This window comes from Gobio gobio (genome assembly GCF_949357685.1).
Source record: "Gobio gobio genome assembly, chromosome: 19".
Taxonomy (NCBI): domain Eukaryota; kingdom Metazoa; phylum Chordata; class Actinopteri; order Cypriniformes; family Gobionidae; genus Gobio; species Gobio gobio.
Genome location: NC_137112.1, coordinates 11,049,624 through 11,070,499, shown reverse-complemented (window position 1 = coordinate 11,070,499; position 20,876 = coordinate 11,049,624). Strand labels below are relative to the sequence as shown.

Genomic DNA, 20,876 nt, shown 5'->3' with positions numbered 1-20,876 from the left:
TATTGAACATGTATAAGAGCAAATAGTCACACTTCAAAAAAAAAAAAAAGAATTTAACAACAATAACAAAAATTATAAACATTAGACAGAAGTAGTATGTTGTTTGGTTACTTTCGACCGCTTTCGACAGAGCTTGCGGAACGACATTTCCGGTCTAACCCGGAAACGCTCCAAACTCCACAGAAGCCTCCGGTTAGCTTAGCCTCGTTGCTTAATTTTTGTTTATCAAATATAAGAATAACATATTGCGTAATATTTGCATGTTGTTTATGTATATTTTGTATTATATTATTCAGTGTCACAGCGCAGCGATACTCATTCTAAAGGTAAATCATACATCTCCTGAATTATCCATTTGAATATCTAAATGTGTTGTTTTGGTGTCATGGTTGATACCCTTGTCGCTGTTAGAGCTTACAAAGCAACTAAATGATAATATCACACAATAGTGTAGGTCTGTGTTCATATTCTTCTCTGTCTGTTTTCAGTATTCATGATTCAGCGGGTTTCTGAGTGTTAATCAGCTGATCATGGAGAAAGGTAAGACAACATGAACATGATATTAACAGAAGATCAACACTATATGTTATAAGAGTGAGCTTTTGGATCAATAATAGATACAGTTAGGCAGACAACGCTCTGGATCTATTACTAGAGTAATACTGCTATAGTACAGGACGGTATTTTGCTAGCAATTTCATATATTTTCTGTGATCTATGTCAGGGGGTTTAAACAGGGCTCTGGGGAGTGGCAGCAGGTTTGTGAATAAGTCTAGAATAAATTTTTTTTTTTAAAATTAGATTACAAAAAAATATGAGGGGTGTGGTAAAGTATTGAAAAGCTGACCGGATGTGTAGAATAATTGCTATCATCACCTTTGTGCGTTCTGTTTGACAATTTGATGTGTTGTAGACGTAAAGGCGGGCGTCCCCTCTGCTGTGGGTGCAGGAGCGTCAGTCGGGCCGATGGTTTCACAGAGCAGGTCTGAGGACGAGGAGGCCACTGCTGTGAAGAGAACCGCCGCTCAGGCCTTCAGTGGAGCGGGAATGATTCCCAAGCGCAGGAGCTCCTCCAGGTGAAGAGTGCTCGTCTGCTTCACTGTGCTACTTTACATGTCATTGTAAATCAAAGGTGTCTTGTCATTATATTGTAGATCAATAAAGAGAAAGAAGTTTGATGATGAACTGGTTGAGAGTAGCCTTGCGAAATCTACCAGTCGGGTCAAAGGTCAGCCAGTCATTGAGCCAATCAGATGCCCTGGGAGTGACCTCGCATCCAGTGACAAGAAGAAGGTAATGAAGGGAACTGTGGGCCCTATTTTAACCATCTGCATAAGTCATATAGTGCTTTAATGCATAGTATGAAGCTCAGGTGCACTTAGGGCGTGTCCGAATCCACTTTTGCTAGTTTAAAGGGTTTGTTCACCCAAAAATGAAAATTATCCCATGATGTTCTCACCCTAAAGTCATCCTAGGTGTATATGACATTCTTCTTTCAGACGAATACAATCAGAGTTATATTAAAAATGTCCTGGCTCTTCCAAGCTTTATAATGGCAGTGGCTGTTGCTCTGTTTTTGAACTGCGTCCTGTTCGTCTGACGAGCGTAACAGGTGTGCAATGTCGTCAGAAGAGCCAGGACATTATTAATATAACTCTGATTTTATTCGTCTGAAAGAAGAATGTCATATACACCTAGGATGGCTTGAGGGTGAATAAACCATGGGCTAATTTTCATTTTTGGTTGAACTAACCCTTTAACAACGTAAAAAACTGTCAGCGTGCACTAGGTTGTCCCTAGTCTCTTAATGAGTCATGGGTGTGTTTTGGGCGTGACGTGCAACAAACCAGTCAGAGTCTCATCTCCCATTCCCTTTAAAAGCCAGTTTTGATTTCACCAATGCCGGATTCGCTATTTACATGCTGGAATTTGTGAGTGGAAAGACTGAACGCTTCTCCAGAGAGGAATCCTTTTGTTTTTAATATATAAAAATGTTTGTGTGCTGCTGCGCGTCACTGTGTGTGTGTAATTAACATAGCGTACGCATGTTGTGCACTTGCCTATAGGTGCATATTACTAACACGCCCTTTAAAGAACACCAAAAATACTGCGCTATTGACTTTAAAGCAGGTTTTTGTTGGTCAATGGCGCAATCGTTTTCAGTTCCTCAAAATGGCAACGCACCAACAAGGCGCCTGAACACACCTGGTTTTCAGACCAGACGCCCATGGCAGGGTTTTTCCTACATCGAAATTTTTTTGGCGGCCGCCAAAACAAATTTTTGTCCCGCCAAAGCCTTATTTGATCAGTTATTGTGATTTATGAATGTTCGATGTAGTAGAGCAGTGTTTCCCAACCGGGGTGCCGTGTAAAAGTCCTTTTTATTTTTTTTCAAATGATTCTCTCTTTGTAAACTTTGTTCAATGCATGCGAGTGCTGCCGTATGACCAGTCGTTTTCACCGTCATCACCCGGGTGTCGTGCCAGAAGACGCGAATGAGAAGGCGCGTGCGCTGTGAGAAAATCTGTCTCTGTGCACTCATCCGAAAGCGCGCACACGTCTCACAGCGCGCAAATATTGAGTTCTCTTTCAAGTCTTGCTCTTGAACGGACAAACTCACACAAAAGTATGTCAACATGTGCATCTTGATGAGTATTCTAGCAGACATAGTCTGTATATGCCTTAAGTAAACTTAATAGTCGAGAAAGACGAGGCATATCAGGCCGAGCATTAGGTCTTAAAGGGGCAGTAACCTTTACTGCTGTCTGTTTAATGTCAAACAACAAAAGACAAGGACATCACTCACTGCTCTTGATTGAATAGCTTTTGTAAGTTTAATAGGATTAATCTTTAATTTATACAGTCAAATTTTACATTTTATCATTTTCTGTACCTGAAAACTAATGTTAGACGTACCTGAAAAACCTGAAAAGCATAGATTATTTTATTAGTATCTTTGCTCAATAGTATTTATTTGTGCTGCTGCTTGTATTTAAATCATTTGTTCTTATGTTCTTTACTTTTATTTGACAGTAGTCCTTTTTTCCCTGAACATAGCAAATACTGAAGCGTAACGTATGCGAGGGGGTGCCACAAAATGGAGAACATTTTCAAAGGGTGCCATGACCGAAAAAAGGTTGGGAAACACTGCGTCTGCTAATGTCCGATTCGTGACCTGATGACTCCTTAGAACCAAATAATTTTAACGACTGGTTAGAACAACTGATCTGTCCAACACTGAACTCACAAATCAGTTTAATAATTTACTCTGAACACATCTTAAATGAGAACACAAGTGTGCTTTCCCAATTTAGCAAGAGTGGGTGTAAGAGTTAGTTTGAATTATCCACAGTCTTTCAGCTTATTTATGTTCACAATGTGTAGTAAAATAAATAGCCTAAAATTATCTAGTTTAGACTGGAGTGAGGTGAACCCAGAACAAAGTGGTTATTAGCTAGCTGATGAAATTGTATATGGCAGAAAATTAGGCTATTTGTTCATTTTTTTAATACTACTTTTTAATATTGATATGATTATATACCAAAACAATTATCTGTAAATAGTGTAAAAATAAGGAACAAAAACAAACATCAAGGTATCAAAAGAAGATAAGCAAAAATTGCGAACTATCTTTGAGTTTATTTAAAATTTATTGTCAGTATTGCGCTTGCAGATCACGGGGGTAGGGTACTTTTTTACTGTGCGTGTGTGTATGTGTGTATGGATGACCATGTCTGTCAGCCACCACCGAAGACCATTTTTGACCCAGGAAAAACCCTGCCATGGGTGATCAGATGGGCGCAGGTGCATTTGCTATTTAAACAACGTGGCGCTGGACGTGAAATGATAATGCGTCGGGCTGAAACGAGCAAAAAACACTTGCTTCGCATTGCGCCGGGTGTGTGATAGGGCCCTGTATTTCATTACACAACTCTGTGGAATATTTGATTGTGGCATAATTTTGTCTGGTCAAGCATCACTAAACTGTATAATTGACCACTGAAAATGGGTGAGCGTGAGAGAGAGAGAGAGAGGTAAAAACAGTGAGTTAATCACTACCAGTCAGATGTTTGGAATACATACTAATGTGTTTGAGAAAAATAGTAAAAATATTATTACAAATTAAATTATTTAATATATTTTCAAATGTAATTCATCCCTTTGAATCTTCAGCATCATTACTCCAGACTTCAGTGTGATCACAGTTTCAAAAACTGATTCCAAACTTCTGAGCCGTAGTGGAAGTGTGTGAGAGTGAATATTTGTGAATATTCAAGGCATGGTTGTGTGTTGTGCGCCCATGCGAGCATTTCATGTGAATGTTTCATGTATATGGAAGAGGTAACATTTCAATCATAACAAATATCTTGCATAGCTGCAGTAGTGTCTCTTGTGTTACTGAGTCAGAAATGATTGTGCTTTTCTCAATTCTTAAGGAATTGTTTAGTGTCTGTGATAAAAATGCATTTTCATTGAATGTGCTTTGATTTGTTTTGTTTTTTGTTCTCTCTGAACGGTAGGGTTTAAAGTCCGGTAGTGCTCTGACGCCTCCTCTTACCATGGTGATCACTCCTTCATCAATGTCCAAACGAATGAAGAAAAACAAGCAGCCGTTACAGATAACCAAAGACCTGGGCCGCTGGAAACCCACGGATGACCTGCTGCTCATCAATGCAGTCCTACAGGTCAGCTGTCAGATTTGAGTGCTTTTAAAAGCTGAATAGTTCAGAGATATGCTGCTGACATTAACTGAAAGGAATAATTCACACAAAAATGAATGATTTACCCATGATTTACTCACCCTCAAGTCCTCGTCCTAGGTGTATATGACATTCTTCTTTCAGACGAATACAATCAGAGTTCTATATTAAAAATGTCCTGGCTAATCCAAGCTTTATAATGACAGTGAATGGGGATTGAGATTTTAAAGCCCAAAAAAGTGCATCCATCCATTATAGACATACTCCACACAGCTCCGGAGGGTTAATAAAGGCCGTCTGAAGTGAAGTCGATTTGCGGCGTAAGAGTGACCCCTGACCTGACATGTGACGTATTGATGAACACGGAAGCGCAGAGGATAGAGCAAAACAAAACAACACACAATTTTGAAGTAACATCCGGTTCACTGGGACTTTAGAGTGAAATGTCAGAGGAACCGCGGTTGTTTGAACCGCAAGAGGCGTCAAGCTTACGCCTGTTTCACACATATACCGTTTGTAGTGCGCATTTTTTTCCGTGCGCGCGGACGCGGTCCGGTAGTACGTTCCAGGAGCGGTGCGTCTGCAGCAGTGCTGCGATAGTTTCCGCACCGAGTCTATTTTTTGCTGTGCTGGAAACGCTGAATTAAAGTGACAGTGCATTGTTTGCATTAAAATAAACATGTATTGACGTGAAAATCAAGTAATTTCACCACAGATCCATATAATTTTAGTATAATTTATAATTCTACTCTGTTTCAAAGTCATCACATGGCTATTTTGCCTCGGGTAAAGCAAGGTAAAGCTAAACAAGGAAACATCTTTCTCCTTTCTTGGGGGTAGAAAAACAAAGTTCTTTATGACCGGCAGGATTTCTTGTAAAAAAAGATTTATTACATAAAATACAAGATTTTTTTGTCTATTGTTAGTTTTAATTTAAAATGTTTGTGATTTTAACAGTGGCTATAACTTGTTTAAATGTTTTGCCACTTGCGTTGTATGAGCAACATAATATATAAATTTAAAGTACTAGGCTATATAAATATAAAGGAATTGGAATAAAGGAATTTAATAAAACGTTGTTTAGATGTAGTGCGTTTAAACGTGAAAGAGTGTTATGATGACAAGCCATGTTCACTAGCCTAACAACTTATGGATTTGAAATAAAAAGAATGAATAAATGCTGTTTGTGGTATACAGCCGCGGATCAGTTACAGGCGTTACGCTACTCCTATGTCATACATCGTGTCAGGGGTTAACCATTTGGCACAAGCCGACTTGCGCAGGCCGTCTGCCGGAAGCGAGTTATTTTAGTTTATTAAGTTTGAAATTTGGATACTTTTCTTTAAAAAAAACATCGCTTTTCTTCAGAAGCCTTTATTAACCCCCTGGAGTCATATGGATTACTTTTATGATGGATAGGTGCCCTTTTTTCAAAATCAGGACCCCCATTCACTGCCATTATAAAGCTTGGAAGAGCCAGGACATTTTTTAACATAACTCCAATTGTGTTTGGCTGAAAAAAGACTTGAGGGTGAGTAAATCATGGGGTCATTTTCATTTTTGTGTGAACTATCCCTTGAACTGAAGTACATGTGCATTTATATTCAGACTACAGATCTCACGTCAGTTCATCTGGGGGTGAAATTCAGCTGTCGCTTCACACTGCGGGAGATTCAGGAGCGCTGGTACGCTCTGCTGTATGACCCTGTCATATCAAAGTGAGTTTTTGACCAAAGCATCGTTCTTATATAGCTATAGGCCCTGTTTCAAACATTGAAGGTTCAAACTAAAAAGTTATTTCAACTGTCATCAACCTCATGTTGTTCTGAAGCGTAATGACTTGTTGCTTCCACAAAACAACATTTCAAGAATATTTTCCACATTCATTTCATATGAGTATCAGAAAAGTTATACCTATTATCCTACATACGGAGTTCTTTGAGGCTATCCTGTCTTTGCATGTGAAACGGAGAACTTCTGAGCGTTTTTTTTTTCTTCATTATTGCATTGGCCAATTCAGAGCCATAGAAAAACAGAGTTGCGACACGCTTTGATCTCGCTGCCACGCGGTCACATGGTTCATAGAGCTCTCAATAGTTAAACAGCAGTTTCACTATATTTGCAGCAATTTCTGATAAATATTAACACAATATGTGCATTGACTAGGCTTTAAATTAGCATTTTTTTCCGGAGAGAGATAAAGAAGAGACAACTTTAATGTTTTTCATGAGTGATCTGGTTTGAAGAATTTCAAATTTGGGTCACATGAGTGCATGTTTTCACAGCTTAGAGTATTATAGCCAATCATGGGCATTTCTGTTGAAAATAATGACCAATCATATATGTCTAATTTACCGGGAATGAGAATCCTCTCAGTATCGATCAAAACAAGTTTTTCAAAACACTGAATTAATTTTTGTGCAAGTTTAGTCAGAAGATTTAGTTTTTCATGAGACCGTGAGACTTTGTTTTCCCTACGATTAGCCTATATATTTAACACTTCAGTGCAAAGAAAGTGACCAAAATAGACAATTTAATGTTATAATAGAGATTTGATAATCTATCAAAATTAATTCAATAGCAAAACATGAGAGAAAATGTTAGGGAGTGGAAATGCCTAATGAGCCAATAAGTGTTCCTCTTCCGCCATCTACTGGTTCTAGTGGTCATTTCTTTTATCATTTTAATGTTGTTAACATCCTAATGTTATCTTATGATACTCACATAAGCATACACAACAGGTGAATATAAATTAATGATGCTAGCATATACAGAATTTAACCCAAGAAAGAAGTTTTAAATAGTGTTTAAAAAAAACAGGGCAACCAATTTAATTCAACTCTTTATATACAGTCGCTAGATGCTGATTTCATAGGAACTCATTCGACAGAAAGATCTCAGAGAGACTAAAAAAAAACTGTTAATATGACCAATAGCATCTGGATATAGTAGCTGTTGCAGTGCTGCTCACGTTATCTAACTGCAGTTAGAGTCTAACAATCCATTATATAACAATAAACATTAACTCTAACGGGCTTCATAAAATACCACTTCTATTAATATTCCTGAGAGGTCAACTAATGCCATAAAATCTCAAAATATGCAGTAATTTCATCAATTTGCCAGCGAGTGTGCTTGAGACACACTGAAATGAATGGGATTCAATGCTGGAACTATTGGCTGTTTGGAACTATTGCTCGCTCCATGACACGCATTACTTCCGCATTCCTCAGTTCCTATGGAAGTCTATGGGAGTGTCGTAAATGTTTTTCAACAGCTCCGGGCAAATTCATAGTTTTCAGTCCTGTGACTGGCTCTGATACATGGAGGGAAAAACTGCACGGGCCTGTCTGTTTATGTCCCAAGTCACAAATTTTGAATGACCTCTCAAAAGAAGAAAAACTAAAATATGTGAACAAAAGGCAAGTTTCCATATACGCGTGCGTGCGTGCGTGCGTGCGTGCGTGCGTGCGTGCGTATGTATGTATGTATGTATGTATAAATATATATATATATTAACATTTATAATACACATATAAGGATGGTGGCAGATATAAAAAATTATATTTTCAAATGAGAGACAGACAAAGTAGGTGGTTAAGTAATATTAAAATTAAAACCCAGATGTATGTTGCTGAAAAGAGTCATTAGATCATACACAGATGAATTTCCCCTCCAGTCTTTGCTGCTTTGCATGTAAAACAGTCCTCAGGTTTTGTTGTCTGGAAGGGTTTGGAATGATATGAGGATTAGTAAATGTTTTACCCTTTCTTTTTTTCTTTTTATATATATATATAATCCGAATGTCCGTTTTGTAAGGGTTTTGTATGTTCCTCAGGTTGGCGTGGCAGGCCATGAGACAGCTGCATCCAGAGGCGATCGCTGCTATTCAGAGTAAAGCTCTCTTCAGCCAGGTGGAGGAAGCCCTGCTCGCCAAGATCACTTCTGTGAGCAAACGGCATCAGCATTTTAATCACATGCATTTAATGATATAGCAATTATTGTGTTAAATGCATCTCTTCTGTTCTGTTTACTTCATATTTAATTGATTCTTGCCTCATGTTTGTGAGTAGAGCAGTCAGCCTAAGCTGGAGGTTTTTCAGGATTTGCTGAACAAGCACCCAAATGTGTTTTACCCATCACGCACTGCTAAGAATCTGCTGGTCCACTGGCAGCTGCTGAAGCAGTATTATTTACTGGAGGATCAGAGCGGTGAGATGCTGTCATATGTCACTGCAGTCTGATGGCCCTGCTTGTGCTGATGGCTGTCATTTATTTTCATCTGATTTGTTTATAGTTCAACCTCTGCCTAAAGGAGAGCAAGTGCTGAACTTCTCTGATGCAGAGCAGGTGGTCGATGATGCCAAACTCAAGTAAGTCAACCGTTTTCACTACACCATTATGTGTTATGAGTTCACTGACAAATAATACTTCACATTCACTTATTCCTCCAAGGTGCAAATTAACTTTTAAAAATGAAGCGAAGTTTGCCATTTTTAGATTTTGTTATGCTGCAGCACACTGTTCAAAATGTCACATCAGCCACTAGAAAGCCGTGAGAAAGCACATTTTTTAATGTACTGTGTTTGCGGTGTCAAATAATTGTTAGTTGCAGCCCTAATCTTCAAATGAACACAACTTGAGTTTTGAAGCCAAAATACAATCAGCAGAAGTAAAAATCTAAATGTAGGCTATAAGCGAACTACTATACGGTCGCATGACTTCAACGACACCTCACTAAGCTTCCGACAACTCTTCATTTAAAACATTTTCCCTTAAAGTTTGGGTAATAAAATTATAAAATAGTTGGTTAGAGTATGATTTTAAAAACGGTGAGGATGTAAAAGTGGACTAGTTGTGTAGATGAGTTTACCAGTTTGGTTTGGTGTTTAATTTTTTTGAAGGCAAGCAAAAGCTTTAAAAACAAATCACAAAAAGGGTATTACTGATGTGTTTTATTTGGTAGAAAAATCTTGAGCTTGTGTTCACCACAGACCTTATTTCAGGCATTTAAAGGTGCACTATGTACAATTTTTTCAGTAAAATATCCAAAAACCACTAGGCCAGTGTTATATATTTTGTTCAGTTGAGTACTTACAATATCCCAAATGTTTACAACTATTTGTAAATCGTGAGAAATTGCTATTTTAACCAAGGAACGGGACGTGTGAGGGAGTCGCCTGTCGATTGCGTCATATCTGCGTTACCCTCGGTTTCCGGTTTTATTTAGCAGAAACGCTTTACTCTCACTGCAGTGTGAACAAGTGTCATAGCAGCCGCCGAGAGAACCCACAGATTAACGCCAACATCATTTTCAACGCACTCAAATGGATCTCATATGATAAACAGAGCTGCGTTACCTCATACTCATGACCGGAAAAGCGACTGCCATAATAAAGGTCCCGCTGCTCCCGAGGCTTGTGTTGCGCTCTTCTTATTAACACTCGGCCCTGCTCTGCTTCATACTACAGTAACGTTAATAATCGCATCCATGAACATGATTTCTGCCCGAGTCCTATGCCGATTCTTTTCCACCGGCTGTGAGGTGAAGACCACATGTCCCAAGATTCTGCGCTCAAACTTGGCGTCATCAAACTACGCCTTTGTTTTGAATAGGTGACCTCTAGTGGACGGAAAAGTTACATAGTGCAGCTTTAACCAAAAACTAAACTTTTTTGGTAACACTTTACAATAAGGTTTCAATAGCTAACATTAGTTAACTACATAAGTTAACATGAACTAATAATGAATTAGATTGTATTAGTCTTTGTTGCATTATTAAAATCTTGTTAACATTCGTTAATGCACTGTGAACTAACATGAACAAACCATGAATAGCTGTATTTATATTAACTAACGTTAACAAAGATTAACTAATACAGTAACAAATGTATTTCTCATGGTTAGATCATGTTAGTTAATACATTAACTAATGTTAACTAATGAAACCTTATATTGTAAAGTGTTACCGATTTTTCTATTAATTGGTTTTTGAAAATGTGGTCGATTCTCAAAGGACACGAAACAATTTTTTTTTCTCATATTTATTTCCGCAAACATTGAACATAAAATTAACGTTAATCTTATTACTTGTCTAACTCACTAGATGTCACCCACTTATTTGCCTTGCGTGATGTTACAACAGAGAGCAAGTCATTCATTCATTACCCATATTCTTCAAAATATCGTCTTTTGTGTTCACCAGAAGAAAGAAATTCATACATGAATACATTCATAAATGATGACAGAAGTTTTATTTTTGGTTGAACTATCAACCAAGTGTTCCTAAAATATAAACTGTTTAATATACAGGTAAGTGGATTTTATTTCTTTATATTAATTAACCATTTGTAAACTTAACTTTTCATTTTTATAGATATAGGATTTGTATTAAATCTATATTCATTGAGTCAAATCGAAATCGAATCGAAAATCAAAAATGGAATCAAAATCGAATCGAAAATTCGAAATCAAATCAAATTGAGAGCTTGAAAATCGAAATCAAATCGAATTGGAACATCTGAATAGATACCCAGCTCTACCAAAAACCTATTGACTTCAAAACGATGGAACTGGAAGTGCTAAAATGCAAGATTTTGGCCTGCAAAAAAATGTCATCCCTGCAGGACTCTATATTCTGATTTATAATGTGTTGCTTGCACGGCCTTACAGCCTTTTGTGATTATCATGTGTGACTCTCTGGTTATGATCATTTTATTATGTTCATCAGGGACAGCAGAGATGAAGTCCTGGAGCATGGTGAGTTATTTCATACAGTCTCTTGTTGTTTTTAATGTGTTTCATTATAGTTATTTTTTTTTAATGCTCTCTCCTGTGGCTGTCTCTGACATGTTGTGTTGCGCTTCCTGTAGAGCTGATGATCGCAGACAGACATCAGAAGCGTGAGATCAGACAGCTGGAGCAGGAACTCCCTCGTTGGCAGGTGTTAGTGGACAGTATCACAGGTCAGTTTTGTGACGTTGTCTTCAAGTATGGTTATGAGATGAATGTGATCACTTGCGTGATTGTGTGATTTAATTATTGCAGGCATGAATTCACCAGACTTTGATAATCAGACGCTGGCAGCTTTACGTGGACGAATGGTCAGATATCTGATGAGATCTAGAGAGGTCAGTGACCATTTGCTATACACTGGAATATTGTGCTTAGACATTATAAGTGTGTATGAATTAGGGATGTTAATTTAGACAAATTACAACTCATGATCGATCGTTGTTTAAAGGGTTACTTCAGTGATTTAGCATTAGGCTTTGTATCAGTAGAAACCCTGTAGTATATATGAATTATGATACTTTCCCCCCTCATATCCCCCTGAGACGAGATAATTATGCATTTTATTTCTGGAAAAAATCCTCAGATGACGCAAATATCGTAATTTTGCGCCATTTGAGGATTTTTTGGGCCAGAGGCTAAAAACTACAGCCAGTAGAAGGAGCTAGTTCTGCATGTTTTCAACCCGCCCATATGGGAGAGATCTCACTCACAGAATGTAAGACACAGACGGCCACACGGACAATCATAACAGATTGCGGTGCAGAGTAAAGTGAGTGTTTCAACTTTTCAATGAATTCCTGTGATAGTTTAGCTTCCATATGCGATCTGAAAACGTGCCAGACTGCCGCTTAACATTACCTCAGCGCTTCGTGATGAATGAAATCTGATCCTGCTGCGTCTGTCCCGTGACTTTCGTTCGGCTCACTCACACTTTATTGAAAATACACGTTCAGTTTTTAATTGTAGTGTTTATTCTCTAACTGAACGAAATGATTGTATTACTATGAAGATCAAAACGACGGTGTAGGGAGTGGCCTCGTAGGGCAGCGAAGCAAGTGCATTCTGGGAGTTGTTGTCTTTCATCCACATGAGACAAAAATACATTTTCTGTCTTTTCTCAGTCTAGAAGGCACCAAATTCAAAAATAATTAAAAAACATTTCTACTGCATAAATGACCCAGTTTAAATACAAAGCTTAATGCTAAATCACTGAAGTAACCCTTTAAAATAGCGATCAATTAATCGTTAGCGTTAAAGCAACACGCCACTATTTTTGAAAAAAGGCTCCTTTTCCAACTCCCCTAGAGTTATGACCAAAGAGTTTCGATATTTTTCCTATTTAAAACTTGACTCTTCTGTAGTTACGTTGTGTACTAAGACCGACGGAAAATGAAAAGTTGTGATTTTCTGAGAACTATACTCTCATTCCTGCGTAATAATCAAGGAACTTTGCTGCCGTACCATGAGTGCAGCGGCACAATGATATTACACAGCGCCTGAAAATAGTCCCCAGCACGCTCTCTGTGCAAGCAGGTTGTCATAGGGGCTGTGCGATATTGAAGAAAAATGCGATATGCAATACCTTGTTAAATAATGCGATATTCAATATGCTATGCGATATTGCTTTAAAGGATTAGTTCGCTTTCAAATAAACTTTATAATTTACTCACCCCCTTGTCATCCAAGATATCCATGTCTTTCTGTCTTCAGCCGAAAAGAAAAAGGATATTTCTCCATATAATGGAAGTCAATAGACCCCAAACGGTTCAAGGTCCAAATGAGAGGTTCAGTACAGCTTCAAAAGGGCTTTAAACCACATCAAACGGTACCAGACGATCAATAAGGGTCTTATCTAGCGAAACGATCTGGCATTTTTTTTTAAATAAATAAAGTTTTAAGTTTTATACGCACAAATGCTCGCCTTGCTCTGTTCAGTGATGCGCACTCGTGACGTCCCGTAAAACGCAATTACGTTGAAAAGGTCACGCTAGACGCAGGCGGAAGTACTGAGTCAGTAGTGTTTACAAATGAGCGGATGGAGGACCGTATCCACATATTCAAACGTCTTTGCACCTGCGTCTAGCATGACCTTTTCAACGTAATTGCGTTTTACGTGACGTCACGAGTGCGCATCGTTGAACAGAGCAAGGCGAGCATTTGTGCTTATAAAACTTAAACTTTATTTATTTAAAAAAAAAATGACAGATCGTTTCGTAGATAAGACCCTTATTGATCGTCTGGTACCGTTTGATGTGGTTTAAAGCCCTTTTGAAGCTGTACTGAACCTCTCATTTGGACCTTGAACCGTTTGGGGTCTATTGACTTCCATTATATGGAGAAATATCCTGAAATCTTTTCATCAAAAATCTTAATTTCTTTTCGACTGAAGACAGAAAGGCATGGATATCTTGGATGACAAGGGGGTGAGTAAATTATAAGCAAAAGTTTATTTGAAAATGAACTAATCCTTTAAGTAAATGTACTGTGTAAAATCTATTTAAATTATATATATTTAAAAACTGAGAATGATACCATTTATGTGTCTCACATTCTTTCTGGAGACAACTTCTGAAAGTGACCAGCAGTGTTTTAGCAAAAATGAATGTCACAAATCTGACAATATAATTTTAACATCAAAGTAAACAAACAAAAAATGTAATGCCAATACCAAGAACTCTTTGACTTGGTAATATATAGTTCTATCAGCCTAAAACTTAACATCAAGAACATCCAGGAAAACAAAGACACCTGGACTAGGGGTGGATGATTTTTTTTTGTTATTTTAATTTATCTTTATTAAAAATAAGAACTAAAAACGGTAGTCTTCACATGAATTAAATATACACTTATACATAAAAAGCTACAAAGTTTATTCAGCCAAGAGCACTGAGTGATTTTCTCTTTTGTTGTTTGACAGACAGCGGCAGGTTTACTGTATTAGCAGGCTGTCAGTTTAAGACCTAATGCACTGATATTGTTACTAAAATCGTCACTAAAAGTATAACCGACTGTGTTTACATGAATACTCGTCAAGACAACCATTTTGACATAACTGTGTGTGTATTTGACAGTTTGAGTGTGTAGAGGCGTCTTGTGCACACATTTCAGTGTGTGTGTCAGACAGCAGACAGCGCGAGACTACAAGTTGTTTTTCGCAAGTTATTGCGTTTAATAACTCTTTTTAACTTTGCTTCTATATGCGTCAACCTAAAACGTAAACTTTTCACAATGTTGAAGTAGCCTATTAAAATCATTCAGATATTGCGTGCCATTGCGATATGCATATCACGATATGTACTTTTGCGATATTTAGAAAATTTCGATATGTTGTGTGCAGCTCTAGTTTGTGCTATCTTTTTTAAAGTGACTTGCTTTATTTAGTCACCTAATGCAGTGTGAGGTGTTTTTAAAGGAACAGTTCGACCCACAATTGACCAGTAACAAACTCTTTTGACATGTTTCAGATCACACTGGGTCGTGCTACTAAAGACAAGCAGATAGACGTAGATCTGTCTTTGGAGGGACCTGCATGGAAGATCTCCAGAAAACAAGGTTGGACAGTTCAACAGCATTATTCATGTCATTCATATTTGAACTGCACAGTGCTTTCATTTGTCTGTATGTGTTCAGTCCTGCTCCTGGATGCTAAATATCACGCTAAAAGTAGCTTTGCATAACTAAAATTATACAACTTATACACTAAACTATTATAAAAACACTTTTTTTAAAAGAGAGGAATTATGTGATTGATTGGCTGAGTGACTTTAGTGACCCTTCAGCATACATTAAACGGTGCACTTTCTTCATACGTCCGTGTGTCACATTGCCACTGGCTATCCATTACAGCATCCCGTTTAGGTTTAATGCTGTTACTCCAAAGGTTTCTATATCCTTGTAAATGATCAGACATGTTAAGCGTGTAAATCAGAAATGTTCAATGCATGGCTATTCAGCAGTACTTCGTGTTTACAATTTTGAGGGTTGCTTATTGGATCGATAAATGTAGACATGATATTAAGTGACTAAGAATTTATTAAGTTTTATCACCTTATGATCACTGAATGGTCATAATGTCATGAGCCTGACTCAAAACAATAGAGTCAAGAATAAAGATCATACGGTGCGACAGTATTCAGTAGTTTTTATAGTAAGGGGTTTCCTCCTTTATGGCTCATTTCCTCCTTTATGGCTCACACCCCAAATCTGAGGTGTGGTCATATTTTGGCTTTTATAAAAGTCCTGAGGGAAATTTAATTGAAGATGCTTATTAAAACGGTTAGCTATATCGTTTAGCTTTATTTCTGCAGAACATGCAAAAATAAAGTTGCTGCTATAGGAGGAAACACTTCAAATCTGCTGAGTCGACTTTAATGTATAGCGGACTTTGACCTCAATACCAAAACAAAGTCTGGGAAATAATTGGACACAAAGTTGGTTTAGCACGAACGGTCATTATTAGGAAGGAAATGCCACAGAATGGAATCTTGCTTAAAAAAAAAGTGCATAGAGCTGTTTGTTTTATTTTTTGTTTGTTGATTTTCACATATAAAACTTGTTGAAATGTTTTCAGTGTGTGCATGAGTTCTTTTTGAACACTTTCATCTCATTTGAACAAAAGCGTGATAATGGTAATCGTGATCATTTGGGTCGCTATAATCATGATATGAAATTTTCATACCCTCCCATCCCTATTCCCAACTGGCATTCTACTAACTATAAGTACCTTTGCAGCTACATTTCAACTTGTTCTACTAACCCAAACCCTGACTTAAGTCTACTACAGTCTACCAATACTCTGAGAGTTAGTTGACATGTAGTTAGTTGCAGAGTTAAATTAACTTACAGTTATTAGTGTCTAAAGTAAACCACTGAAATAATGTGTAAGCCTCGCTTCCCATAGCTTGAGTTTAAATTGGAACAGGTAATCATTTCAGCCAGTGTTTAATGTCACAAGAAATGTTTCCATCCCCCTATTTTTATGCGCGTCTTTGGATATCCCATTTAAAAACTGCTGGATGAAAACAGCAAGATGCACACAAATTCTAAAAATGTGCAAAAAAAACAATTTTTACATGAGAAAACATGCACATAAACTATAAATTCCTCGATGCGCATCAAAAAAATAATGTGACTGGTCCATAACATCAAAGTGGTTCAGTGTAATTACCTTCCAGAACTCTTACACGACTGCATTCCCAAACAGCAGGCATCTTTCTCCGAAATGCGTTTATTAAGTAATTTATTATAAATGAAAACTACTTCTCCTACATTTCTTAGTGATATTTAGCGGCAGTTTATCAAGACGTTTTGTGTGATATTTCCATTTTGCGCATACGTTAAATTTTCAACTTTGGATGGAAACATAGTTACAGACGATTCGTGTCATTTTAAATATTTTGATGCTTTGAAATTTTATTACCAGGACTTTTGTGTGGCATTGATTTATGTAGCACTAATAAATGACATAATGTTCATTTTCTAACACCAGGGATCATTAAACTGAAAAATAACGGAGATTTCTTCATCGCTAATGAAGGCCGGAGACCCATTTACATTGATGGACGACCAGTTTTATCTGGAAACAAGTGGAAACTCAATAACAACTCTGTGATGGAGGTATGGAGGGACACGCTTTCATTTGAATCACAAAAATGTGTTAAAAATAGTGATTTACCTCATTTACACTGCACGTTTTGTACATTTGGTATATAAATGACTTTTGCATCAGGTTTCAGGTGTTTATAATAAAATAGAAGTGCTATTAAAAGGATTCATAGTTTGTAAAGAAAAAATACACACTTGTGTGTTTGGAAGCAGCAATAATATTTGGGAGAAAAAAAATATTTGACCACTTGTTTGTTATACACATCAGTCACGCATTGTGCACGTCACTATAAAGTTTACTCTTTAGCACGGTCATTCAAGGATTTTTCTCCACACCATTGACTTCCATGGCAACCAAAATGTTGAAGGTCCCAAATCAATGCAGCTTCAGAGGCTCTGCGCCATCCCAGGCGAGGAATAGGGTCTTATCTAGCAAAACAATGTCATTTTCTAAAAAAAATTAAAAATGAATATGCTTTTTAACCTAAATTGCTCATCTTGAGCTGCTCTGCGGGCAATGACGTCGAAAACGTCACGGTAGACGTAGGTGGAAGTACCGGCCCCGTGTTTACGAAGCGCACATGCGAAGACTAATACAAACACCCTTAGCAAAAAAAAGGTAAAACGGTGATGTCGGACAATTTTGAAGTTGAAGATGGAGTGTTTTTTGGTAAAGGGCGTTTGTATCCGTCCTCGTACGTTCACTTGGGGCGGTACTTTCGCCTACGTCTAGTGTGACGTTTTCAACGTGATTTCGCAATCACTGGCGGCCGCAGCGCAAGATGATTTTTTTTTTTTTTTTTAAAGCAACCAATCGTTTTGCTATATAAGACCCTATTCTTCGTTTGGGATGGTGCAGAGCCTCTGAAGCCCTTTGAAACTGCATTGATTTGGACCTTCAACCTTTTGGTTGTCATGGAAGACAATGGTTTGGAGAAAAATCATGGAATGTTTTCCTCAAATTTATTTTCTTTTCGACTGAAGAAAGAAAGACATGAACATCTTGGATGAGATGGGTGGTGAGTAAAATATCAGGAATATATCCTTTAAGACAAATTTGACTGTTTACAAGAATACTTGCTGAGACGGGTATTTGAACATCATTTTGTGTGTATGTCTCCGTTCAAGTGCAAGGAGACGCAAAACGGGAGTCAATTTGGTGTTCGAATTGAGCTGAATTGAGTTTTCATCTCTTCTTGCACTTAATTTGGCAAGACTTAGAAACATGTGCAAATGATAAACTTTGACTCTACGATTGTTAAACTTTGCAACTAATCCATGAATCCCATGGATGCCTGGTCCATATGGATCAGAGATCAACTACCATCTGTTACACCCCTAGTGCAGATCTATGTGTAATGCTGACTCTAAACTGAAACTTTTATTGTCATTAACAGTCAGAATCTTTTTATTTAATTTTTGTTCATTATTGCCATTTTTGCCCCAAGCCCTGTTAATTTCTGACCCTGATCTGCACTGATCCCTTACATCTCTCTGCAGTCCGGATGTCCCAACAGGATTTCACAGCTGTTGTTTTTCCAAAATGACTGATTTTGTAATGGTAAATTCCAGGAATTTGAGCTTCACCCGGTCTTTGGCACTTGTGTGAGATGATGATGATTGTTCAATTTAGATAATTATAATTTATAATCTTTTAATTTTTGTTCATATTTTGCGGTGAAATTATGTATTGCGCTAGCTTGACAAGCCACACCATTGGCAGGGCTCAATCCGAGGAGCAGGATAAACGGTTGTCTTTCAAATTCCCTCTGCACGCAATAGGATAGCGCTACAACCAACCAGAGCGCTATCAGTGGTGACAACAATCACAAGCGGGTTGTGGCTGAGTCCCATGCGTTTTCCCAGCAGCTGAGCTAGTTGATAGATTAAACTTTTGCCGTATCCGGTTGGCCAAACTCAGAACACATCTTCCTTTTTTAAGAATGACTTCAGTGCCGTAACCGTTCTTTGTTAGCAGGGATTTCACGCAGAACCGCCGCAACTCTGCCGTCATTATGTTAAGCCCGCCCACCGACTCTATACACGATGTGATTGGCCTGACTAGAATTAGTTTTTTCCAGCTCCCAAGTCTACGGAGTTGCTAGACGACCCTGGATGCAAATTAGATTTGCTGCCGCTAGGGTGCGTCTATATTTCTAGGCTAGTATTGTGCAGCATTGCAAAAAAAACCTGATGTGTTGTCGATTTTTCCTAGTTTTCAGCAATTGTGAAAAACTGGAGGGATTCATAGCTCTTTGTCTTAATCGGGTTAAGATGTGCATCTAACTGTTGAAATGCCATTCATGGAAGGATAATGTGATTGACTCTAAAAATGTTGCCATTAAAAAAGCATCATCTTAACCTAATACTGTTATTCCATAATAAACTCAATGCTCAATAAAGCCCATCTGTGTTTTTGTCCAGATTGCAGGTCTTCGCTTTGTGTTCCTGATCAATCAGGAGTTGATCTCTCTCATTAAAGCTGAAGCTGCCAAGATGAACCAGCCGTGACGATTCAGACGTTCCGTCCTATCTTTATCTCTGTGTAGAGTCGTAAACAGAAGACCTTCAGCACAAGATTATATGGGCTCTCATCGCAACAGCTGAGCCTGGATCTGGAGTTCAGATCGGAGGAAAATCATTTGGAGATTTTATATGCCTGTTATTTAAGGCACATTTGGACAGAAAGAACTGACTGTTAGAGCACATTGACCCAGTGTGTGCGTGCGTGTGTGTGATATATAATTGCTGTTATTTGTATAAGTGAACCTTTTTCAATTCAGTGTTTTGACTTGTACATTTATGTTTGTTTATAATTAAAAACTCTGTAACCTTGTATTTGTCTAATAAAAAACGGTATGCTAATATTCTGCCTAGGCAGAACTAGTGTGTATATAATCCTGAAGGTCGATTAAAACAGGAAAGTGTTTTAATGATGCATCTGTGTGAAAGCACAACTTTGCGTGCGTCACTTTGGACCTTGACATGAACTGTTGCAAGCCCAGCGTGGACACAAGTAACCTGCAATACATAAAAGTACATAAAAAAAGTCTGAATCTAATTATAAATGCAATTGGTGAATCCACCTACAGGTCAAATAACTAAAGTTTTTAACATGTTTAAAAGAACATGAAATGTAACCTGTGATGCAAAGCTAAATTTCCAGCATCAGTGTCACATGATCCTTCAGAAATCATTCTAATATGCTGTGAAAAGGGTTTTCAACATTTATAAAAATCAGAAATGTTTCTTGAGCAGCAAATTCTGAATTATGTGACACTGAAAACTTGAGTACTGGAATAAATTACATTTTAAAATATATTCACATTATTGCTCATTTTACTGTGTATTTGATTAAATAAATGCAGCCTTGGTAAGCATAAAAGACTAAATCATATTTAAAAAATCATATTCTTAAATTGTGAGTGAAGTCTCTCACAGTACACAAAGGCAATTTGAGAATGTTATTAAAAGATTTTAAGATGCATAACAATTGGCAGTGAACTATAAAGGGAATTATCATTTTTTAACATTCCCCTATGGAATGTTCTAGAACAGGGGTTTTCAAACTTTATGATGCCAAGGACCCCCAATATGATGAACCTTTTATGAGGGACCCCCTTTCTGAAATCAATTTTTTTTTAAATTATATTAAAAACTGTTAGATAAATAGTAGCCTAAGTGTGGCATTACAAAACATATGGTTTCCAACCTTGAATTGGCTATATTTAAAGGGATATTTCACCCAAAAATTGACTCCCGCTCAAGTCATCTTAA

The 20,876-nt window shown here is 37.6% G+C and overlaps 2 protein-coding genes across 3 annotated transcripts in view; both read left to right on the top strand.

The window, feature by feature from the left end:
• The window catches only part of suox (sulfite oxidase), an 892,829-nt gene that overhangs the window by 855,741 nt on the left and 16,212 nt on the right, over positions 1 to 20,876 (top strand). The gene's annotated exons all lie outside the window — the stretch shown is intronic.
• On the top strand, positions 138 to 20,582 carry mcrs1 (microspherule protein 1). 2 transcript variants are annotated; one of them, XM_079843762.1, is made up of 16 exons: positions 138 to 192; positions 297 to 326; positions 489 to 540; positions 914 to 1,076; positions 1,155 to 1,293; positions 4,521 to 4,685; positions 6,309 to 6,418; positions 8,539 to 8,647; positions 8,774 to 8,912; positions 8,998 to 9,073; positions 11,431 to 11,459; positions 11,573 to 11,665; positions 11,748 to 11,830; positions 14,960 to 15,047; positions 16,984 to 17,111; positions 19,524 to 20,582. In XM_079843762.1, the coding sequence occupies exons 3-16, from the start codon at positions 531 to 533 to the stop codon at positions 19,608 to 19,610; spliced, it is 1,419 nt and encodes a 472-aa protein (XP_079699888.1). In that variant the 5' UTR covers positions 138 to 192; positions 297 to 326; positions 489 to 530; the 3' UTR covers positions 19,611 to 20,582. The 2 variants fall into 2 exon arrangements, with proteins under 2 accessions (XP_079699888.1, XP_079699887.1); XM_079843761.1 differs by having other exon boundaries at positions 138 to 326.